This window comes from Ailuropoda melanoleuca, chromosome 1 (genome assembly GCF_002007445.2).
Source record: "Ailuropoda melanoleuca isolate Jingjing chromosome 1, ASM200744v2, whole genome shotgun sequence".
NCBI lineage: Eukaryota > Metazoa > Chordata > Mammalia > Carnivora > Ursidae > Ailuropoda > Ailuropoda melanoleuca.
The window spans coordinates 67,255,900-67,281,646 of NC_048218.1; the positions used below are offsets into that span (position 1 = coordinate 67,255,900).

General features: G+C 37.7%; 1 protein-coding gene across 1 annotated transcript in view; it reads right to left on the reverse strand.

The window, feature by feature from the left end:
- Positions 1 to 1,064: 1,064 nt before the first annotated feature.
- OSBPL11 (oxysterol binding protein like 11) overlaps positions 1,065 to 25,747 on the reverse strand; it is an 84,695-nt gene continuing 60,012 nt past the window's right edge. Inside the window, exons 10-13 of the mRNA XM_002916768.4 lie at positions 24,584 to 24,770; positions 15,321 to 15,503; positions 5,990 to 6,143; positions 1,065 to 2,727 (exon numbers count right to left, since the gene is read on the reverse strand). Of these exons, the coding sequence (XP_002916814.2) occupies positions 2,662 to 2,727; positions 5,990 to 6,143; positions 15,321 to 15,503; positions 24,584 to 24,770 (590 nt within the window). The 3' untranslated portion in view covers positions 1,065 to 2,661. The remainder of the gene's footprint in view (positions 2,728 to 5,989; positions 6,144 to 15,320; positions 15,504 to 24,583; positions 24,771 to 25,747) is intronic.

The following is a 25,747-nucleotide window of genomic DNA, read 5'->3' on the forward strand; positions in this document are numbered from 1 at the left end:
ACCATGGCAAAAAAAAGAANTTAGCATATGATTGTGTAGCTTAATATAAATATTTGACAGAAGGTATAGGGTGGTGGTATCACCATGGCAAAAAAAAGAAAAAAAAAAAGCCCAAATATGTGGCCAGAACACGGTCTTTCTGTCACTTCTGGTCTTGGACTTTTTTTTTTTTTAAAGATTTTAATTTATTTATTTAACAGAGAGAGAGAGGGAACACAAGCAGGGGGAGTGGGAGAGGGAGAAGCGGGATTCCTGCCNAATTTATTTATTTAACAGAGAGAGAGAGGGAACACAAGCAGGGGGAGTGGGAGAGGGAGAAGCGGGATTCCTGTCGAGCAGGGAGCCTGATGCGGGGCTCGATCCCAGAATGCTGGGATCATGACCTGAGCTGAAAGGCAGACGCTTAACGACTGAGCCACCCAGGTGCCCCTGGTCTTGGACTTCTTAACACATAATTCCCAATAGCCAGAAGAAAAGTGCATCTTTAAAAGTTTGACCTAAAAGAAAAAGATACAAATAAGTAGCAACTGCTACAAAGACTCATTTCTCTGGCCAATTATCAACAAGGTGTGAATAAAAAAAATGAAACAGAATAAGCCTCTAGCTCTCTCTAGTAGATAAGGTGCAGTGGGAAGTCAGACAGAGACAAGGTAATTACCCAAAAGCAGTATTAGTTCACTCTTGTCAAAGAAGCAATCCAATATCATGAGGAGATTTCAATTACACATAAATGTATTGTTTTCCTGAAGAATTTTTAAAATCGTATTTCAGTAATTCTTAAAATGATTCAACAATTCAATGAAATAAATAGGTATTCAAATGGTTCAAAGAACAAAACAAAAATCTCTAGTTTAATTTTACACTCTTGCTCTATTTCCAGTATATTTAAATTAAACATTTTAGTCTTTAAAAACTCTTACTGAATCTACTTCCTTTTCTCCCTAAGAGGTTCCTGAAAATAAGAATGTCAAGAGAAAAATCAACATCCCTCTCAAATGAACAGGTGCTAACTCTCCTAAAAATAAACCTTCTACTTCTCTCCATTCATGAAACAGACAAAGGCATTATTGTTCTCTAGTTTTATTATTTTTCAATCTTCCCAACACATGAACAATTAAGTCATTTTGAGATTTTTCAGTGCATTTCACAGCAAAAATGAACAAGGGAATCATTAAAATGGTTGTACATAAACCAGTTATTTTCTTATAATTTACAATTTGTTGAAAAAATTATTGTTTTGCTGTTTTCATCCTATAACCCCTTCAATAAAACACAATTTATCAGAGCACAAAGCTTAAACTTCTTGTGATGATGCAAGAGATACAGCCACCGACATGGCTGATGAATAACAGGTATGTTACACACACTGATTGGAAGACCACATCAGAAGAAACAGAGTAAGGCACCACTCTTGGAAAATTAAGGTAGCTTGCAGTAACAAGTGTGGAGCACCGTTAAGTAGGTGCTCAATAAATACTTGAATGAATGATGAAAGCCATAATTAGCACTATCCTTTTAATTGCCAGCAATTCTTCAACCTCAATAAAATACTTATTTAAAAAAAGATTTGTACCTGAATACAACTTCCTGATAACCTTTTATTTCATATTCTTTCTTCAGCATTTGAGTTTCCTTGAAAAGAAAAGAGAACCATACCATACATGCACTCAGCCACATATGTAACTTCTGAATTACTGACAAATATGAATAGCTGTTTTAAATTTGAGTGAACAGAGGTAAGATGAAGCATACTTATCCAGAGGGATAGCACATAATACTGGATATTAACCTACAAGTGAAAAAAAGGTAAGGAAAAAAAGTAACAGTTTTATCCTTTAACGTTTGCTATGTTCTTTAATGACTCAGTTCTTGAGAAAGGCCAAAATCTCATCATATTGACATGAACACATTTAAAAAAATTGTCTCTCAAGTGTAGTATTTAATAAAACTAGGTATTGAAAAATGTTCTGAAATTTTTCAAGTCAATGTTGTTTTCAAGTATATTAAAATGCTCAGAAGAAAAATTCTCCATGGTTATAATTCTAATCAATTTATAAATATACTTTTTAAAAGAGAGTTCCAACAGAGGTGGATAATGGATAAGCTCCTCAGACACAGGCACACAGTCTCTTGGAAGGAACAGAATGCCTTGTTACTACAACCTGGTTGACTTTTTAACACTGATTTCAGGCACAATGGCTGAATCCACTTCTGGGTCATCGTCCTCCTCCTCTTTGTAATAAGAGTAGTGAACACTTCAGTTACTGATAGAAAGCAAAGCACAAACTCTGAAAGAGACTTCACTTTTCACTAAAAAGAAATCACTGAGTTCTCACTGTTGTGTCTATCTGCTGCCCCCATGCAAAAAGAGGGGATTCAAACTTAGCAGGGACTGGATAAAAGATTAATCACCTAATAACTCCCGTGAAAGGTTTTCAGATGATATTGCTCGTGTCACATGAACAGGTTGGTGAGAGGCCCATCGTGCTTCTTCGACACTTTGGTCTTGCTGCAGTTCTACGGTGCCTTGACAGCTACATTCGTGTTTAGCTAGATTCAGTCTGTGCAATCGGGAAGTAGGTCACTCAGTGCAATGACTCCGTTCTGGGAGGGTTTAGGGTCAACAGAGAAGAAGTTCATTTGGTCGGGTGTTAGTGTGTGTCACTCTGCTGGTTGTGCTGTTGGAATTATTTTCCAAAGGGGTTTATGATAAACCCAGCCGTCTCCCTGAAACAAGTAAAAAAGTAAATCAAAGAACGATTCCTCTAATGTTTTCACAATCAGTAACCCAAACTAGAGGCAACACCTTCACTGATGTGGAATTCTACTCTCACATTTAAAAACAAGAGTTTTTGTGACAGAAAAAAAAATCTCTGTGCTGAAGACATTAAGTCATACCAGTGGTTTAGCTAGGATTAGGGGAGAAGTTCTGGTCCGGGGATACCTAGTTGATGCCCGATGATCATTTGTAGCAATTCTGCCAATTTTGCCAAGACAATGCAGACTGAGCACAAAGAAATGGTCATCAAGGTACTAGCTGTTCTCTCCACCTAACTGGCATCTCTAGTATCTGAGTACTGTTTTCTAGTTCTTTCCTGACTCTACTCTCCTTAGTTTTCCCTGGCGCTTGTGAACAGAAGGATATTGCAAGGAGATCAGGTTAGAGTCAGAGAATGAACTAGAACCAGGGGAAGAGCAAGTGAGGAAAAGAAATGCATGAAGCCGTATACGGGGGTGCAGGACTTGACACAGACTGGAGTTCAGTGTTCACAAGACTAGACGAAGTAAGTCAGACTGGAACCCGTCCTTAATGCATAGTTCCTCCAATCTATTTATATTAAAGAATATTTTAAAAATATTCTTAAATATATATATTCTATCTTGTTCGTAAAATGACTTAAGGCCAGCAATTACTTGGCTCCTAGTGACAAGGCTTCATTCGCTCCTTGACTGCATTTTAGTGGGACTAAAGCACTCTTTGAGCACTCTTCTTGACTAGGCCTCATCCATGGCCTACCGAGCTCAATTTTAGCAAATAACTCTGGTAAGCCAGTTTACCAAGAATCCCCCGACCCCAAATTCTTGATTTTGAAACTCTTCTTCTCCCACCCTTGATATCTAATCAAGTTCCTCTCTCCCTACCTTCATCCTCTTCTCTATTACAATAGTTCTGAATGAAGAGTTCCTTGACGTTTTTAGTAAGTATCAAAATAATTTTCCTTTAACAATAACAACCATTAGGGGCGCCTGGGTGGCTCAGTCAGTTAAGCATCTGCCTTCGGCTCAGGTCATGATCTTGGGGTCCTGGGATCAAGCCCCATGTCGGGCTTCCTGCCCAGCGGGGAATCTGCTTCTTCCTCTCCCCACCATGCTCTCTCTCTCAAATAAAATCTTAAAAAAAAAATAGCAACCATTATGTTGTTTATATTAAATCACCTGGTTGATAATTCTCAACTCCTTATAGTCCTGTTCCTTGAAAAAGATATCAACTAATCACATCACAGAATGCTAGAGTGGTAGTGGCTCTTAATAATATCTGTCCAAGAATAAATGAGAAGTAGCGACTTTACATGTCATGTTATTAGCAAGCATCAGGGTGCCTATCTTTTAAAATTTCATTAATTGTACCTTTTTAAGATTTTATTTTTAAGGGATCTCTACACCCAATATGGGGCTCAAACTCACAACCCCAAGATCAAGAGTTGCATGCTCTACTGACTGAGACAGCCAGGTGTCCCTGTATCTTTTAGCCCTTATAGCTCCCTGCTCTTGACTCCCAAAGTTCACTTTTAATGATTTAGAGTTCCTCCCTTAGAAATTCTCCTCCTAGAATCTGCTCCCGGTACATCTGCTTTCTTTGAAATGAAAAAAATCCAAAGTTACCAGACTATCACTGAATAATAACTACAAAATTTTATTTTTTCATATAAAAGAATAGATATGTAAAGTACTTTTCCCTTTATTATTCCTATCCATGAAAATGGCCAGTACTTTTAATAGATACTCAATGATTAGAAAAATGAAGGTAATGAAGCTACTATAATAAACTATGGATTTTTAGGGTTAATAACAATCCAAAAATCAAGATCAAATTACTTTTTGCAAATTCCTTCCTGACAGACCAATATTAAGGTTCAGTGGGCTTCTTTAGACTTGGCTATCGACAAGAAAACGTTTCTTTTTTTTCTCTCTTTTAAAAAAGATTTTATTTATTTACTTTTAGAGAGAAGAGAAGAGCACCAGCGGGGGTGGGAAGGGGCAGAGGGAGCAGCAGTACCCCGCTGAGCAGAGAACCCAATGTGGGATTTGATCCCAGGGATCATGACCCAAGCTGAAGGCAGATGCTTAACCGACTGAACCACCCAGGAGCCCTTTTTCTTTCTCTTTCAGTAATCTCTCCACCCAATGTGGGGGCTCGAACTCATAACCCTGAAATCAAGGGTTGCATGCTCTTCTGACCTGAGCCAGCAGGCACCCCTGACAAGAAAACTTTTCTTGATATCTCACCTTACTCTAAGTTCTACTAAAAAGTAATAAACAAAACAAAACAAGAACCTTTAAATTTAGATAAGACTCCAAAAATTTTTTAGTCCAGCTGCAAAATCAGGGCATCAAAGTCTTCCACATAAGCCATGGTCTCACACAGGACAGGTGATGCATTACTATAAAATGTACTCCCTTGTTATTATTGGATGTTTTTGATTGTTGTACAATTCCTTCCTAAGCTAAGCTTAAAATTCCTGGTAGGTTGGACCTACCTTAGGTGACTGCTATGCAAACTGATAAAAACTTCTACGTGAGAAAGCTAATACATATCCGAAGAAGTTTACAACAAAGGCCCTAATTTTCGGTTTTCTAGGCTAAACACCCCACTTCATTCTTTCTTCCTTAAATGTTGCAAAGATTCTAGTCACTTCACCACCTTTGTGTAGCTAATTAATTTTCTCATGTCTCCCTTTAAAATGTCTCTCGGGGTGCCTGGGTGGCTCAGCCGTTAAGCGTCAGTCTTCGGCTCAGGTCATGATCCCAGGGTCCTGGGATCAAGCCCCCATCGGGCTCTCTGCTTGGCGGGAAGCCTGCTTCTCCCTCTCATACTCTCTTTGCTTGTGTTCCCTCTCTTGCTCTCTGTCAAATAAATAAAATATTAAAAATAAATAAATAAATAAAATGTGGTCTCTGGAGGTGAACAGAGTTTCAGTGTCGTTCAAAAGGCAATAAATTATAAACTGTATAATCTCTACTGTGATTGGAGATTATGTTAGCATTTTTATTTGTGGTCAATTTAATCCCAAAATCTACTTCATCTGAATTGCTGGTAAACTATCTTAACTTTGGCAAGCTGTGAAAAGCTCACGAAAAAGCTCATGGTTAAGCTGGACTAGTTTCAGAAATAAAGATGTATAAGTGATAACAATTCAAGAAAGCCTAGTAAGCCAAAGTTCTCACTAAGTAGATAATGACTTTTAGTCTGAAGACATGTAGGACAAACCTCTTTAATAAAATATTTGGTTTTCCAGGGTGTGCCTGTTTCAGTTCGATGCCTTTCTTCAGTCCTCTGGCGTTCTTCCAGGGTACGTTTATGCTCTGTGGCTTTATCAATTTCAGATTCCCTCAGAGAGTCTGTCACATCTTTCCACAATCGCCTGTAATTAGAAAAACCACACATCTTACAAGTGTTCTTTAAAAAAGTATAATTAAATAGTTGATGCCCTTAAAATTAACAGTAATTTTTGCAAATGATGTTTCCTGAATCAGATATATAATTTCATGTTTGTGAGTTACAAGAACACAGAATATTATGGTGCTGATACTAATGCCCAAGATGCTGCTGATTCTACTTTTTCTTTTCAAATTAAAAATAATTTGTATTTTACCAAGTAATAGTAAGATTATTTTTAAGAAACTCAGGAAATAATAAGCAAAAAGATAAATACATTTTTTAAAAGCTAAAAGGTAAAGAGACAACTTCTACTTCTGGATATGATGAGGCAATGGGGACCAGACTTACCCTCCTGCCTTTAATCAGCTAGGAAACCAGACAAAATGTATTGAAACAATGGAGACTGCAGATACTGAGCAAAAGGCAGCACAGGACAGTGATTCCTGGGAGCAGGGAAATAAATGAGGGGAGTCTTATGGGTGCTCCAACTCACTGGCTAGAGTTTACAGGCACAGCAGAGGGACAAAAGCTCAACTAACTCCAAGCAAAAGAAAACTGCCCAGACAACTCGTTGGGAAAAAGAAGAGTCTGTTCAACAAACGGTGCTGGGACAAATGGGTATCTACAAGCAAAAAGAGGACCTCAGCCCTTAAATCATAAGAAAACTTTTACAAGAACACATAGGAGAAAATCTTTGAGTCTGGGTTAGGCAAAGATTTCTTAGATACAATACCAAAACCATGATCCATATAAGAAAACACTGATAATCTCATCTTGAAAAAATAAAAACCTTATACTGAAAAAAACCCACTATGAAAATTTAAAAATGAGCAACAGACAAGGAAAAAAGATTTGCAAAACATTCCAATAAAAAATTTGCATTCAGAATTCATGAACTCCTGCAACCCAGGAAGACAATCACACATTTCACCAAAGACGATAAACAAATGGGTAATTAATTAGCACATGAAAATATGTTCAACATCATTAGTCATTTGGAATATGTGACTGAAAACCATAATAAGACTATTTCATACCAACTAGAAGGGGTGTAATGCGTATAAGGCAGGCAATAACAAGTGTTGATAGGATGTGGAGAACTAGAACACTTATACATTGCTGGCAGGAATGTAAAATGGTTAGCCATTCTGGAAAATAGTTTGGCAGTTTCCCGAAAAGTTAAATATAAAACTTCCAGACAACCCAGCAATTCCAGTTTCAGATATTTATCCAGAGAAATGAAAACATATCCACCCAAAGATTTGCACGAGAGTGTTCATAGTGGTATTAATCATCATAGTCCAAAACTGGCTATGTCTATCAACTTGTGAATGGATAGACAAAATGTGGTTCCATACAATGCAATACTATTCAGCAATATAAAAAATGAACTACTGATACATGTTGTATCATAAATGAACCTCAAAAACATTATGCTAAGTGAAAGAAGCCAGACATAAGATATCACATATTACATGATTCCATTTATCTGAAGTGTTCAGAAAAGGCAAATTTATAGATGGAAACTACAGTCCCTGAGACTGGGGATAAGAATGAAATGGACCTCAGCTGTAAATGGAAATGAGGGTCTTACGGGAGGATAAAGATTGTGAAACTGATTTATGGTGATGACTGCACTGCTCAGGGAAGTTGCTAAAAATCACTGAATTATACACTTGAAACAGGTGAATTTTATAATATGTAAAATACATCTCGATAGAGTATTTATTTTAAGATTTTATTTATTTGTCTGAGAGAGAGAGAGCGAGCGCAAGAGCAGGGGGGACCCTGCAAGGACCCTGATGTGAGACTTGATTCTAGGACCCTGGGATCATGACCTGAGCCGAAGGCAGATGCCTAACTGACTGAGGCATCCAGGCGTCCCATCTTGATAAAGTTTTTAAGTGGCAATTTTAGTATTATAGTATTAAAGTAGAATTCAAAGCAAGAACTATCACCAAGGATAAAGATCATTTCATAATGATCAGGGCTCAGTGCATAAGAGGACATACAATCCCAAATGTGCATGTGCCTAATACAGAGCTTCAAATAACATGAAAACTTACAGAACTACAAAGAGAAATATTCAGTTATAATTGGTAATTTCAAAAACTGATCTCAATTACTGATCTCAACTGATGGAACAAGTACACAGAAAATTAGTAACACAAAGTACTAGAAAGATACTAACAACCCACTTGAGGTAATCGATATTTACAGAATACTGTCATCTAACAGCAACAGAATACACATTCTTGTCAAGTGCAATGAAACATTTACCAAGACAGAATATATTCAGGGTCATAAAACCAAAGCTCAATAAATCTGAAGGATTGAAACCACACCAAGTATATCCTTCGGCTAAAACGAAGTTAAATTAAAAATCAACAATGGAGGGGCACCTGGGTGGCTCAGTCGTTAAGCGTTTGCCTTTGGTTCAGGTCATGATCCCACAGTCCTGGGATCGAGCCCCACATCGGGCTCCCTACTCAGCAGGGAGCCTGCTTCTCCCTCTCCCACTCCCCCTCATGTTCCCTCTCTAGTTGCGTTTCTGTCAAATAAATAAAATCTTTTTTAAAAAATCAATAATGGAAAGATAGCTGGAAAATTTCCAAATATTTGGAAATTAAACATTACTAAATTACTTCATGAGTCCAAAAAAAAAAAAACCAAGGAAAATCAGAAAGCACATATCAAAAGTTCAAAAGTTGTGAGATATAGATAAAGCAGACCTAGAGAGAATATATTAAATATTTATAAATATTTAATTTCCTAAAAGAAGAAAAACTGATGGCCTAATCGGGTCAAACCACGGTTGGCTGTCCACTTTTGTGAATAAATTTTTATTGTAACATAATTATATCTATCTATCCTTTCACTGTCTGTGGCTGCTTTCATGCTTCAGTGGCAGAGCTGAGGGGTTGTGGTAGAGACTATCTGGCCCAATAGGCCTAAAATATTTACTCTCCGGCCTTTTATAGAAGGTTCGCTGATCCCTGACCCAAGCTTCCCTGTTAAGAAACTAGAAAAAGGAAGAGCAAATGATGTAACAAATAAGCATAAAAGAAGAAATAAAAAAGAGCAGAATGCAATGAATGACAAAATAGAAATACAGACAAAAAGCAATGAAATAAAAACTGGTTCTTTGAGTAAAATTAATAATCCTTTAATAAATAATCCTTAATAAAAACCTTTAATCCCATTGATCAAAGAAAACATTACCAACATAAAGAATGAAAGTGGGGACATCACTACAGAGCTTACACACACATATTAAAAGAAAACTAAGGGGATATTATAAACTATATGCCAATAAATTTGACAAACTAGATGAAATGAATCAGTGCCTTAAAAGACACAAACTACCAACCTTCACTCAAGAAGACAATCTCAATATCCCTAAAAAGGTACTGAATTGTAGTTTAAAACTTCCTCAAAGAAAACAACAGACCAACATCTCCCAAGAATGTAGATATAAAAAATCCTTAATAAAATTTTAGCAAAGAGAATCCAACAATATCTCTTAAGCATTTGTATGCTTTAATAATAGCTGGATTTTTTCTTTTTTTAAAAAAAGATTTTATTTATTTATTTGAGAGAGCAAGCAAGCATGAGAGAGAGTACGAGCAGCAGGGAGGGGAAGAGGAAGAGGGAGGAGGAGGCTCCCCGCTGAGCAGGGAGCCTGATGCCGGACACAATCCCAGGACCCCAAGATCGCGATCCGAGCAGAAGGCAGACACTCAACTGACTGAGCCACCCAAGCACCCAATAATAGCTGGATTCTTTTAACTGTTTCTACATTCACTCTGTTCTGATACACTGTTTTAAATTATATAAAGAAAATCTAAAGGCACCTGGGTGGCTCAGTGGGTTAAGTGGCTGACTCTTGGTTTCTGTTTAGGTCATGATCTTGGAGTCCTGGGTAGCCCCGCATAGGGCTCTGTGCTCAGTGTGGCGCCTGCTTGAGATCCTCTCTTTCCCTGTCCCCCTGCCCCTCCCCTGCCACATGCACACACACACACACACACACTCTCTCTCTCTCTAAAATAAATAAAATCTTTAGGAAAAAAAGAAATAACATACATGAAGGAAATCCAGAGAATAAATAAATGGTAAAATTGGTGGTACTTTCTCTCTAAATAGATAAAAATAAATGTTAAGAAAATCTGGACTCACACGGATACATAGCTGGAAAAGAGAATATTTTAACTATTTTTCAAGTAATTCAATTCTTTGGCATTGTATCAAATTCAGCAGGTGGTAGTTTTTAAATCTTATTCATTTATTTATTTATTTAATCTTAAGCAGCCTCTGCACTGGGCAGAGCCCAATGTGGGGCCTGATCTCACGACCCTGAGATAGTGACCTGAGCCAAAACCAAGAGTCAGATGCTTGACTGACTGAGATACCCAGGCACCCCAGGTGGTTGTTGTTTAAAGGTTGCCTGCAGTGTGGAAACCGAAAGATGTCAATGAATTTTTTATACTGCGCTACTTGGAAATTCGTTGGTCTAATTGGCATCTTGACTGGATTTTTTTTTTAATTTAAATTTTAGATAGTTAACACATAGTGCAATATTGGTTTCTGGAGTAGAATTCAGTGATTCATCACTTACAACACCCAGTGCTCATCGTAACAAGTGCCCTCCTTAGTACTCAACACCCATCTAGCTTATCAACCTCCCTCCATCAACCCTCAGTTTGTTCTCTATCATTAAGAGTCTTCTTATGGGATGCTTCCCTCTCTCCTTTTTCCTTTCTCCTTTCCCACATGTTCATCTTTTTTCCTCAAATTCCACATATGAGTGAGATCATATGGTACCTGTCTTTCTCTGATTGACTTATTTCACTTAGCATAATATACTCTAGCTCCATCCACATCAATGCACATGGCAAGATTTCAATTTTTGATGGCTGAGTAATATTCCATTATATATATCACATCTTCTTTATCCATTTATCTTGACTGGAGTTTTGAATGGATCCTGAATGATTTGCAGTATCATACATTGTTCACTTGAAAAATGATCTTCCAGATGTTGACATTTTATTATGTAATATGAAAAAATCATTACTATCACCACAAATTTCATCAGAAAACCCTTTACTCGGGAAGCTTTCACACTCAGGTGGCAGATACAAGTTTTCCAAAATTCTGATTTTTGCCTTGAAGCTTAAGTAGTTTTTCCAGTTTGAGATACAACTGACATACAGCACTGTTATGTAAGTTTACGATGTATAGCACAATAACTTGACTTACATGTGCTACCACAGTGAGTTTAGTTAATATCCATCATTACATATAAATACAAAAGAAAAAAGTTTTTTTCTCCTTGTGATTATAGAGTTCCTAGGATCTGCTCTTTCAATAACTTTCAAATACACCACACAGCAATGTTAACTGTAGTCTTCATATTGCACATTACATGCCTAGTACTAGTTTATCTTAGAACTCGAACTTTGTACCTTTTGATCACCCTTATCCAATTCTTCCGCCCCCCACCCCTGATCTCTGGTAACCTCAAATCTGATCTATTTTCCATGAGGCTTTTATTTTGCCTAGATTGTACATATAAGTAAGAACATACAGTATTTGTCTTTCTCTGACTTATTTCATTTAGCATAATACCCTTAAGGTCCATCCATGTTGTCAGAAGTAGCAGGATTTCCTTTTTTCATGGTTGAATAAAATCCATTGTGTATATACTACAACTTTTTTTTTTTAAGTTTAAAACATTTTTTAAAGTAATCTCTACCCCCCACAGGGGGCTCAAACTTACAACCCTGAGGTCAAGAGTCACATGCTCTTCCAACTCAGCCAGCCAGGTGCCCCTGTATACTATAGCTTCTCATCCATTCATCCACTGAGAGACACTTAAGTTGTTTTCATCTATTTATTTACTTACTTTCCACTTCCTCCCCCTTCTCCTTTTTATTTAAAAATTTTTTTTCACTTTATTTACTTTTTCATCAATGTAAGTTTACTCTTTAATTCCCATCCTCTATTTCCCCCAACCCTCACCCACCTCCCCTCTGGTTACCATCAGTATGTTTTCTGTAGTTAAGAGTCTGTTTCATGGTTTGCCTTTTTCTCTCTGCTCATTTGTTTAGTTTCTTAAATTCCACATATAAATGAGATCATATGGTATTTGTCTTTCTCTGACTTATTTAAGCTTAGCACTATACTCTCCAGTTCCATCCATGTCATTGCAAATGGCAACATTTCTTCTTTTTTATGGTTGAATAATATTCCTCTGTGTGTGTGTGTGTGTGTGTGTGTGTGTGTGTGTGTGTGTACCACATCTTCTTTATCCATTCATCTATTGATGGACACTTGGGCTGCTTCCATAGTTTATAAATAATGCTGCTATAAACATATGGGGGCATGTATCCCTTTGAATTAGTGTTTTTGTATTTTAGGGTAAATAGGCAGTAGTACAATTACTGGATCACAGGGTAGTTCTTTAAAAATTTGAGGAACCTCCATACTGTTTTCTGTAGTGGCTGCATCAGTCTGCATTCCCACCAACAATGCAAGAGGGTGTCAACATTTGTTGTTGTATCAGTTCTTTATATGTTTTGAATACTAACCCTTTATCGGAAATGTCATTTGCAAATATCTTCTCTCATTCTATAGCGTGCCTTTTGGTTTTGTTGTGCAGAAACTTTTTTTATTTTGATGTAATCCCAATAGTCTATTTTTGCTTTTATTTCTCTTACCTCAGGAGACATATCTAGAAAAATGTTGCTATAGCTGATGTCAGAGAAATTACTGCCTGTGCTCTCTCTCTTCCAGGATTTTTATGGTTTCAGGTTTCACATTTAGGTCTTTAATCCATACGTTGTTTCCATTTAAATTTTATTATTAGCAAAAAATAGTGTCAATTGTTTTCCTTGAAGTGCCATGTTCGTGTCATTCATTTATAAGAAAAATGTCTGCCCAGTATTGAAATTAGAACAGTCATGGTTTGCCAATCATTCTTTTAAGCAGAAAGGGAAGAAGAAAGGGGGGGTAAAGAGAAGGGGGAATGAACCGTAAGAGACTATGGACTCTGGGAAACAAACTGAGGGCTTCAGAGGGGAGGGGGGTGGGGGAATGGGATAGGCTTGTGATGGGTATTAAGGAGGGCATGTATTGCACGGTGCACTGGGTATTATACGCAAGTAATGAATCATGGAACTTTACATCAAAAATTAGGGATGTACTGTACGGTGACTAATATAAAAAAAAAGAAAAGAAATGAAATAGTGTTCCAGGAAAAGAGCAATTAGTTCAGCTTGAAACTCAAACAACTGCCCAAGTGCTTTTCCTCCAGATAACCATCATACTTCTCAGTATATCTACCCCCAGTGCTTTATGTGTACTACCAATTTGTCATGTAGAATATTAAAAAGATGGGTACTCAATGGATACTCAAAATAAAACTAGCCACCTGTACTTTTTTTTTTTTTAGATTTATTTTTATTGAGAGAGAGAGAGAGACAGCAGGCATGAGCATGACTGGGTGGGGCAGAGGGAGAGGGAGAGAGAATTTCAACCAGACTCCATGCCAAGTGCAGAGCCCAAAGCCAGGTTCAGTCTCATGATCCTGAGATCATGATGTGAACAGAAACCAAGAGCCAGAGGCTCAACTGTGCCACCCAGGTGCCCCTGTACTGCTTTTTAAAGGACATTAAAAAACAAAAACAGAACAAAAACCTGGCATCTTAAAAAATGCAAGTACATGGGCAGTGAAGAATACAATGACTACGTGTACAGTGTGTGCCACTGCCTTGGTTAGTGCTAAGAGCAGCAGTGCTACCCACCACTGCTTATGTACCGCCAATCCAAGTGCCAACAGAGTGAAAGACCAAATAACATCTTAACATTACTATGAAAATAAAATTGAACTTGCAAACCTCCTGAAAATCTCAAGGACAGCTGGGGGTCCACAGACTAAACTTTAAGAACCTCTCCTTCTGGGGACATGGGGGGGTGGTCAGCCTGTTAAGGGATTGCCTTCGGCTCAGGTCATGATCCTAGGGTCCTGGGATTGAGCCCTGCATCGGGCTCCCTGCTTAGCGGGGAGCCTGCTTCTCCCTCTCCCTCTGCCCTTCCCCCCGCTTGCGCTTTCTCTGTCAAAAGAATAAATACACTCTTTTAAAAAAAAAAAAAAGGAACTCTCCTTTTGAATCACTGTACTGTACACCTGAAACTAATTTCACATTCTATGTTAACTATCCTGGAATTAAAATAAAATAAAAAGAACCTCTCCTTTAAGGATAAATCCCAAGAAGAACACTTTTCCCCAGTGATTACTGCTGTTTCTTGATGCAATCTGAGTCTGGTGAATAGGTATTTAATCCCTTTACACATGTAATTATAAATGGTTTAGTTCTATTTACATGATCTTAACATGTTATATGCTTCATTTCCCTTTTTCTTTTTAAATTGATACAGCAATACTTCTACAAGATATAAAATTTAAACAGTTCAAAGGGGGCACCTGGATGGCTCAGTTGGTTAAGCTTCTGCCTTCAGTGCAGGTCATGATCCCAGAGTCCTGGGATCAAGTCCCATTCCCACGTCAGTTTCCCTGCTCAGCGGGGAGGCTCCTTCTCCCTCTCTCTCTGCCCCTCCTCCCTGCTTGTTCTCTCTCTCTCAAATAAAAAAACAAAATCTTAAAAAGGGGAGGGGGCGTCCGTGAAAGGTAAGTCTCTTTCCTATCCTAGATACCAGTACTCCTCTCTAGAAGCAACCACTCTGAACACATCTAAGAAACTTCATATATTGCCAAAATACCCACTAGGGAGGTTGTACTAATTTATATTTTAACCAGCAGTTTGAAAATGCCTATTTGCTTTTTCTCAAGAGACGTTATTGTTTAAAAAACTATTGTTTAATTTATATTTCTTTGAATTATAATTACACTGAGTAATTTTTCATTCTTAGTGGACATTTTTTTTTTCTATTTTTGAACGGCCTCTTTATGTTCTTTGCCCATTTTTCTGTTAGGGCATCTGTTTTTTGTTAATAATTTTAAGAGTTCTACGATAAGGAGGATAATCCTTTGACTGCAAACTGGTGAAGTGACTTGCCTAAGGTCGCAATCTAGTTAAAAGGCTTAGATTAAGATCCAGAGCTTTGGACTCTTTCCTGGATGGATGTGAGGATAAAATACCTGGATTCAAATGGATCTTGCTTCTCCAGAGGTCTTACTCTTTTCTTTGTTACTGCCAATTTAGTCAAGTCCACATACTTTGTCTCTCCATTGCTGTAAGTGAACTCAAGAACACTATTCCATTCGCCTTGCACTCTGCATACCACAGTATTGGTGACGTTGTGCTTCACTTCACCTGTAACCCTAGAAGCAGGAAGAAATAAAAATATGCCCTAGTAAGTGAAACTGAGCTTGTTTCTTAGTATTCTGAAACCCAAAAACATACTTTCTGAATTCTGTTTAAGTTGGTTACATAGCTCACTTCAATTTGTCAGTGCCAGTGTCAGACTCTGTAAATCCCATGACAGCTAACTAGATAGTTTTTTCAAATAATGTCACTTTAATCTTTTAGAAAGAATACTGGGAATCAAACCAGAAACTAAGTTACCATAAATGATCACAAAGTGTGATCTTTAAATGCCTGTTAATACTAAGACTAAACAGAAATATGAAAAACATTTTTTATTACAGTTTTAAAATGTTTCAACATTACAATTTAACTTTTTATTTATTTATTTATTTTTAAGATTTTATTTATTTATTTGACAGAGATAGAGACAGCCAGAGAGAGAGAGAGGGAACACAAGCAGGGGGAGTGGGAGAGGAAGAAGCAGGCTCAGCAGAGGAGCCTGGATGTGGGGCTCGATCCCATAACGCCGGGATCACGCCCTGAGCCGAAGGCAGACGCTTAACCGATGTGCCACCCAGGTGCACTCTACAATTTAACTTTTTAAAAAAACTAGTCCTATTTACTTTAAGTCTGGAGTCCCTATATCTGAATTCTGGATATATCGATTCTACATAAAATCACATAAGCCTAATTTTAAATTAAATATAGAAACCAGATAAACCAGTAAGAGGTAGAAAAAATTGAAAAGAAATTAAAAATTTTAATACTTTCTTCCCAAAATAGAAAAATTAAAAAAAGAGTACCGGTATACAAAAATTATCATCATCAACACAGAACTCCAAGAGAACTCAAACACTACTGCTGTTGAAAGTTTAAAGAAGAGTAAGTTACCTGGCTAGTTTATCAAAAGACGACAGGATACAGCTCAAATGAAGATCAGAATAAACTTAATGAAGCATTTTGTGTTCACCATAGGACACAAATAACAACAGGATCAGATAAGATAGTGGTTCAGAAGTTATAGTGGGCAAATGTCAGGGTCTTATCAGTGCACCCGTGATTGTGATTTATCTGCATTCAAAAGGCAATCCACAGGACCAAAGCCCAAAGGTTCAGGGTACAGGAAGCCTAAGCAGTATTTGTCAGGTGTAAGCCAAGGGCCTAGGAACCCGAAGGACACAGTAAAATCCATCATTTTCGATCAGAAGCTAATTAAAGGTCTGCAAACTCAGAACTCAAGGCAGAGATATAGGGGCCAATAAGCAAATGATCTATGAACCAGATTTTGGAGATCAAGGTAAGAGGGGTATTGAATCCAAGAACAAACCGAACATTCAAAATCAAAAGTTATATGAAAAGATAGCTAACGGGACACAAAGAACACAGGGCTACAAGTCTGCTTGATTACAATACAGGTGGGAACTCAGTTATACTTCAAAGCCTATGAACTTCAATAATTCCACTGTGAAGGGTTTCTTGCCCGACTGAATGTTTCTTGTGACGTCCATGTTTCCTCTCTGACCCCACCTGCCAACATTGTTCCCTTCTTTGAAAATTTTCTTCTAACCCAACAGGGTATGAGGAGATGACACTGAATACTTACCCCTTCCCTTCTCCATCCACACATACCCAAAACCAAATTCTGAGAATTAAGGGACCATAAAATGTTCCTCACTTGATCCTTTACTGCCACAGCACAATCTCTCAAGTCATCCTCTCCCTCACGTGCCTTTCCACTGGTAAGAGCACACCCGGGTCCCTGTTCATACACGCTGGTTACGTGGGGTCTTTGCTGCTTGGTGCAGCCACAGAGCAAGAGCAGCACGAGGAGAGCTGGGGCAGGGAACAAGAATCACACATACCAGAGGTGCGCCACGAGGAACATGCAGAAGCAACACGAGGAGGAAGAAGGGCCTCACCTCATTCTGCTTATAGTAATTCTTCGTAACAGCCTAATGCAGGGTTGGCAAACTTCTGTAAAGGACTGGGAAGTAAATACCAGGATTTGCAGGCCAGACTGTCTGTCGCAACTACTTAACTCTGTCACTGTAGCATGAAAGCAGTTATAGCCAGTAAATCAATGAATATCTAAACATATAAAGCATGTAGATCTAGGGGCGCCTGGGTGGTTCCATCAGTTAAGCATCTGACTCTTGATCTCGGCTCAGGTCTTGATCTCAGCGTTGAGAGTTCAAGCCCTGTGCCGGGCTCCATGCTGGGCATGGAGCCTACTTAAAAAGGAAAAAAGGCATGTAGATCTAGATCTTGTATCAACCAATAACACAGAATATGTGGTCCTTAAGATGCTCAGTAAAGAGCTAAATCTTAAGTTATCATCCTACTCATCTTTAAAGTGAGGATGACTGATAATTGATAAGGCATTATTCTCTCACCTTCTAAAAACATGACGAGTTAGCCTTTTAGAAGGTCTAGACTCTGTCTCTACAGCTATTTGGAATACCAGAAAATCACTGGCTATATTAACCTGGCTTCACATATAAAGTTTTCATTGACTGGGGCGCCTAGCTGGCTCAGTTGGTGGAGCATGCAACTTTGATCTCAGGGTTGTGAGTTCAGGCTCCACATTGGGTGTAGAGGTTACTTAAAAATAAAAAAATAAATCTAAAAAAAATTAATAAATAAAGAGAAAGTTTTTATTGATTGAAGGTTAAGATTTTAACTTTGGGTTTTATTGATATATATATGAAATACTCATATGAAGGGTAATTACATTTTATGCAGAACTACTGAAGAAGACATTATCTATGTTTCTAAACGCCACTATACAAGGATACCCGCAACAAATCCCTTTAAATTTTAATACCAGGAAAAGTTTGTCTCTCTTGGAAAAGTGATAGGTTTCCTTTATCAGACAATAAGAAGTATGTTGAACATCATGTTTCTTTTTTTTTACTTTAACGTGGATCAGAATTAAATTTTCTTTTCAGGTATAGTAATTATCTAATCCCCTTTCCGTTGCTATGATTATTATAACAGACTGTTTTTAACTGTTATATATGACATTTTTCCTAAAAGCCTTATAAATGGTTTCCAGAGATAGGGTGCTAGATTCTGATACTACACTGAAAGCTTCTTGAAGGCAGAGGCAGTCTTTCTATACTGCACCTTCAGTATGCAGGAAAGTGTGTCACTTGGCAGACAGTTCACATCATCTTAGTATCATACCACTAGATAGAGTGCTGTTTCTTTTTATCTATATTGATAATCCTGACCTTGCTTTAGGATGATTTTTATAAAATCATCATCATTCTAACGTGAGTGTGGAAAATGGGATCAGGAGATAGACTCGAGCATGAGGAATAGTTAAGTAGGCTCACTTGGCTGCATTGGAGAGAGTTGTGGAAAATGAGGGAGTAAGGGAAGACAAGTGGAAGATAATATATTTATATCAAATGCAGACAGCAGATAATGTGTCTGCTCTGACTGCAGATAGCAGTAAAAAACTAGGCTGTCTGTGGAGGGAGGCACGGCCACTAATAAAGGCATGAAGAAAGCCTTCATCATAATATTTTGTAACATCAAAAAAGAAGAGATATCAAAAACAGAAAAATCTGTTTCCAATAGGAATCTTTTAAATGAGAAATTAGATGAAACCACTGATCTTGGGAGAGATCAGAATGGAAAAAATGAGGAAACTTTAGAGTCAGCTGAAAGTATCCGTCAAGAGTTATGGAAAGAGCATATATGTGGATGCAAAGGAAAGCGAGAGACTATGTTAGAGAAAAGGGCAGTAATTCCAAGTTAGAGAAAAGGGCAGTAATTCCAAGTGACAGAAAAATCAAATGTGTGTGGCCTTGTCAATAGGTAAAGGGTATGAAGGGGGAAAAGAAGCCAATTTAAGTAAGAAATTGAAACAAACAAGAGAGCACATATGATGACTGACCATTAACAAAAATGAGGATCTCTATTTAAAATTATTAGGGATCTTCCAAAAGTCAAAATATGAAAACCAGGTATCAATCAATAAAGCTTTTAGAATGCTGGTAGATGCTTCCTCTAGGAATCTAGAGGAATCTAGGAATCTGCTGCAGTCATGCAGAAATGCCACATTTGGGCCCTCTGGAATGACAGTCCCAGCTGGCCTCGTGGTCCACAGCCAGGTCTACTGCCTCCTCTCACAAGTGAGCTAACCTTGGATATCCAGTTGGGTCAAACCCTTAGATGGCTAAAGCCTCAACCAACATGAAGGACATCATGTGAGCATCACCCAACTGAGCCTAGTCAGTCCACAAAACCGTGAAAGATAATTGCTGTTTCAAACACGTACATTTTAGAAAAGTTTATTACTGGCAGTAAATAACTAGAATGTCATCCAGAGCTATCCTAGATGCCCTCTGACTCCTCTACAGCCTGTTAGTCCTTGAAGGGTCAACTCTGAATGTCTAATCGGTCTTTCTTCTTCTAATCTCTCTTCATTCCCCTTGCCCCCCACCGCCCCAATCCACTCTTCACCTGCCACTAGACAGCTCTTTTTAGAAATAAATACTTAAAAAAAAAATGACAAAACCAAACTGAGAAGCATTCTATAAAATTAACCTGTCATTGTCGTGAGACAGAGAAAGGCAATGGAAATATTCCAGAAGACTAAAGAGATATAACAATGATATGAATGCATGATCCTGGGTAGGAGAAAAAATATTGCCAATTACTGGGAATACTGACAAAATTTAATATGGACTGTATATTAGATAATAGTATTAATTTAACATAATGTTAAATTTCTTGAATTGGACAACCATTCTGTAGTTGTATGAGAGAATTTCCTTGTCCTTAGGAAATTCAGGCTAAAATATTTTACTTTTTAAAAAAGATTTATTCATTTGGAGGGGGAGGGAGTGCACCTGCATGCAAGTGGGGGAAAGGACAGAGGGAGAGAAAGAAAAAATTCTCAAGCAGACTCACTGCTGAGCAAGGAGCCAGACACAGGGCTCAACCCCAGGACCCTGAAATCATGACCTGAGTCGAAATCAAGAGTCAGCTGCTTAACTGACTGAGCCACTCAGGTACCCCAGACTAAAGTATTTTAAAGGGTCATGAGGTCTTTAACTCTCAAATGTTTCAGGAATAATAATAATGATAATCATATGTGTATATATAGAGAAAAAGATTTTGATAAAGCTAATGAAGCAAAATCCTAACAACTAGGCAAAGGTTATATGAAAGTTTGCACAACTCTTCTGCAGGTTTGAAATGACTTCAAAATAAAAGATAAAAGTAATTAAATAATATATATCACTTCCATGCTTAAAATTTTAACTGGCTCCCCACTGCCTTCAGAATAAAGATCAGATTTGTCAGCAAAATAGTATACTGTATTCTTATATCAGAGTTAAGAGATATTTTCAAATGCAAGGACTGAACAGGAATACAGATAAACATACTTAATTTGAAAGTAAAAAAAGGTACCACGACTTAAGTTGAACGTTCATAGTTTAGCTCCAACAAAACATTCCAACACAACCTTCTGAACATGTTGGTGCTTACAAGCGTCACTGTCCCCCAAGAGGCTGACCTCCACTGCCCTAAGACCTGGCACCCATGTTGTTAATATCCATTGATTTACTCTCGCTTGTGGCTCTAGTATTTTCATCTCACATACTACCAACTATTTGGCACTGAACAGAACATACTAATACCAAAACTACCTTCCTAGTTTTTCATGTCATTAAGAATGACTGTCAAAGAAATGAAGATGTTACACTGCAAGAAGAGAAAAATGAAGAGAGCCTGTTAACAGCTGTGTTCAAACCTCTACAGGGCTCTCCTAGAGGAGGAAAGGGATATCAAATGAGTGAAGCTCTAAAAAAATCAGATCTAAGAGTTTGTGTCTAAGAGATTAACCAGTAATATATTAAAGGAATGGGTACAATTTGATAGGGTTGACTAGATTCTATCTCCAAGAAGAGAGAAACACTTAATCATATTTCCAAAGAAAAATATGCAAAAATTTACAAATCACTTACTATGTACACTATCTAGATGGAACAGAAGGCCCAAAACAGTACAGTTCTATCAAAAAGCTTATAGCCATATTGGGGGAAATAAGACAATCAATCAAGAGAATAAGTTGTTGTATATATAACTTTTTTTTTAGAAAAATGTTTTTACAGGTAATATGAATCTTGTAGGATTTCAAATAACACACACAATATGCACATAGCACATATACTCTCAGAATGAAGTTTCAGGGACCAGAAACAGTTGGCAAAAAGACAACTAAAATCACTCCATGTCTCCTTATCCAGAAAATAATACTAAGGAGAAAAACATAAACAACAGTCCACACCTTAGTGTCACTGACAATAAGATAGTGCTGGCTTTGGAAGATTTATCACCATAGTTGTTTTCCCTGAGCATTCTACTCAAGAATATAGATAGACTGAGGAATACTTTAACCAAGGCAAGAATGGTACAGGAGTATAGATTTCAGCTTTAACTTTATATAAATAAGAGGAGTCTGAATGGACTGCTGCTTGTCCCTCACTCACTGTGAGTTTTGTGCAAATAATAAATGTTTGAACACAGACTGAACAAATCAGTTATCAGGCATATTGCAAAGGGATACATGCACCTAGTATAAATGTTAGTCTAGTGATGTCTAAAGCCCCTGCTGGTTATAAGGTTTGAATCCTGTGATAACTGTAATAAGAGGAGAAAGTAGAAGCACATAAAGCAAAGTGTTAACCATAACAATGCCTTCTCTAAGGTAAGAGGTGACTATTCTGACAATGTCTAGTGGTTCTATTTGGGTGATAGTTCTGTGTGTTTTAATTCTCTGCTTTAGAAGTCTGTATTTTTAAAGGCCCATTCAATGTCTGGGAACCAATCAATCTTTAAGTACCAGTTGTCTAAGAATGAAAAAGTAAAATAGCTATATGCAATCGAAAGTCTCAGACATTGCTGGAGGGTGTGTACTTTGGTAATAACCACTTAAAACTGTCAGCACCTACTCAAGTTCAACTTCCATCCCCTACGACCCAGTAATTCCACTTCTAGGTATCTGTCCAACAGAAATTCATACATACATTCATCAAACAATGTTCTAGTAGCACCATTTGCAATGGCCCCAATCTGGAAACTACCCAAATGCCCATCAACATTAGAATGAATAAGTGAATTGTGACACAGTCATACAATGTAGTACAGTCTTCAGTAAGGAGAATGAACCATGGTACATGCGGATGACTCTCAAAAACGTAATACTGAGCAAAAGTCAAATATGAAAGAACACAGTATATGATTTCATTATAATATATAGTTCAAAAACAGGCAAAGCTAATCAATGGTGTTTCTCCTAGAGGAGAGCATAGGCCAACCTCTACGACATCCGCCACAGCAACCTTTTTCATGACACATCTCCAAAGGCAAGAGAAACAAAAGATAAAAGGANAACAAATGTTGGAGAGGATGTGGAGAAAGGGGATCCCTCCTACATTGTTGGTGGGAATGCAAGTTGGTACAGCCACTCTGGAAAACAGTGTGGAGGTTCCTTAAAAAGTTAAAAATAGAGCTACCCTATGATCCAGCCATTGCACTACTGGGTATTTACCCCAAAGATACAGACGTAGTGAAGAGAAGGGCCATATGCACCCCAATGTTCATAGCAGCTTTGCCCACAATAGCTAAATTGTGGAAGGAACCGAGATGCCCTTCAACAGATGACTGAATTAAGAAGTTGTGGTCCATATATACAATGGAATATTACTCAGCTATCAGAAAGAACGATTTCTCAACATTTGCTGCAACATGGACGGCACTGGAGGAGATAATGTTAAGTGAAATAAGTCAAGCAGAGAAAGACAATTATCATATGGTTTCTCTCATCTATGGAACATAAGAACTAGGAAGATCAGTAGGAGAAGAAAGGGATAAAGAAAGGGGGGGGAATCAGAAGGGGGAATGAAGCATGAGAGACTATGGACTCTGAGAAACAAACTGAGGGCTTCAGAGAGGAGGGGGGTGGGGGAATGGGATAGGCTGGTGATGGGTAGTAAAAAGGGCACGTATCGCATGGTGCACTGGGTTGTTATATGCAACTAATGAATCATCGAACTTTACATCAAAAACCAGGGATGTACTGTATGGTGACTAACATAACACAAAAACATTAAAAAAAAAAAATCAGGGTAGTGGCTACCCTAAGAAGGAAGGGTATAAATGGTTAACTTGTGTGCGCGTGTGTGTAACTGTAAGAGGGCATGAGGAGGGTCTCTAGGATGCTGGTAATGTTCCATGTTCAAATTTTTACTTTGTGAAAACCATCAAGAAGAGATGTATTTTTCAATAAAGGGTTATAGACAGAAAACTATTCCTACTTTAGGACAGTCAGAATAGGCATGAAGGGTTTAAGGAAGAGAGTCAGTATCCTTTTGAAGATTCTACTAGACAACTGGTCTTCATGTAGTTTGGATGATCTGGAACAGTGCGAAGAGACAGAGAAGCTGAGAAGGGGGTATTCACAGTATTAGTGCCGAAGAACGCTGGCTTCCATCACTGCGCTACTTCAACTATTTCATATGATTAGATCTATTTTCATGCTAACTTGTACCAACAGCTGCCTTCACTGGGGCCTGGATCTAGTCAGAACCCCTTGAAAGGCAGAAATTGCACCAGAGACTGAATGTTCATTTGTTAGGAATTCTACTCTGTATCTTGTTAGCTACTTAACCAGGAAAAATTTATAAGAGTAGATAGATCTGTCACTATTTCAAAAACCAGATCAGGATGGAGGAGGCTGGGTGGCTTAGTCAGTTAAGCATCCGACTCTTGGTTTTGGCTCAGGTCAGGATCTCAGGGTCATGGGATCAAGCCCGGCATTGGGCTCAGCGTTCTGTGCAGTATCTGCTTATCTCTTTCCCTCTGCTCCTCCCCCACCACTGCACTCTCACTCCATATTTCTAAAGTAAAATCTTAAACAAAAAAACTAGACCAGGATGCCCAGAATGTCTTAAGAAAATAGACATAAATAAAGCTCCAACTCCATCCACCTAAACAAAGCAGGAAAAGAATAAGGAATTATAATACAAGATCAAACTGATAGAGTAAGAGCCAGGTATCACTAAAATGTTCTTACCGGTGTAGTTTGCCACCATAAAATGGCTTAGTATGAAAAGTGATGCTGGCTGAATACCCAGTTTTTGCACAGTTGACATTGACTTTACCACCCAGCTCTACCCAAGGAACAGTTAAAATTGACCGGGCATATGCACAAGGTAGAGAAAATGTATACTCTTCTCCATGCTCCAACAGACTGAGGATACCTGAATATGAAAACATGAAGGTAGTTAACATCTTAAAAAAAAAAAAGAAGAAGAAGAAGAAGAAGAAGAAGAAGAAGAAGAAAAAGAAGAGTTATAAAACATCCATATTATTTCTTCTCAGGTTTAGTAAATAAACATCATTGTTTTGCTTAATTTTCATTTAACTTTGGATTAAACTAACTTCCCTTACAACTGTATTTGATAATATTCCTGGTAATAAATGAATGACTTTGCCATCCCTTTGGGGTTCATGGGGCCAGAAAATGCTACAGTGGAAAGAGATCAAGATTTCTAATAGACTCTTAAAAGTAAAACCTTAAGTCAGACTTTAAGAACATGTTAATACTGCATTATGTTACAGTCTGATCATTAGTACTAATAACTTTCTCAGTTTGGGAATAAATGTCTAATGCTATAGAGCCACAGAACGTAGTCTCAATTTAAGGAAAAAAAAAGGGGGTTCTTCATTCTGTGTATATTACGAATAAAAGACCTAATTCTATCATGAAAACTATGGTCATAATAATAACTTTGTTTGCCAAATTCTGAAGTATTTGGTGTGAGGCTACAAGAGATAGCAGTGACAGTTTTCAAACAAATATTATTCTAATGGGGCTTGTTTTATATTGAGTGATGTTATATTAAGGATTTAAGAAAAAATATAGGAGGAGGAATTAATGAATAATCAGTTTATACTAGATAATGAAGAGACAACTAAGGATATCTGAGTTACTACTAACCCAAGCTCATTACCTCGGTCACTATCAAACTAAATACTGAACTGAAAATATACTACTAGTCTGAACTCTAAATGGTTATCTTTCTCTTTATGAATGCTCATTAAGTACTCTGTTCTTAATGTTCACAAATAAGGGCAAGAGTCATCATAAATATTTTAATATAGTTAATTTTTAGGATAAGCGAACAGACAAACCGAGATTCTAAAGCAGTCTACTTTACATAAAGTAACACCAATT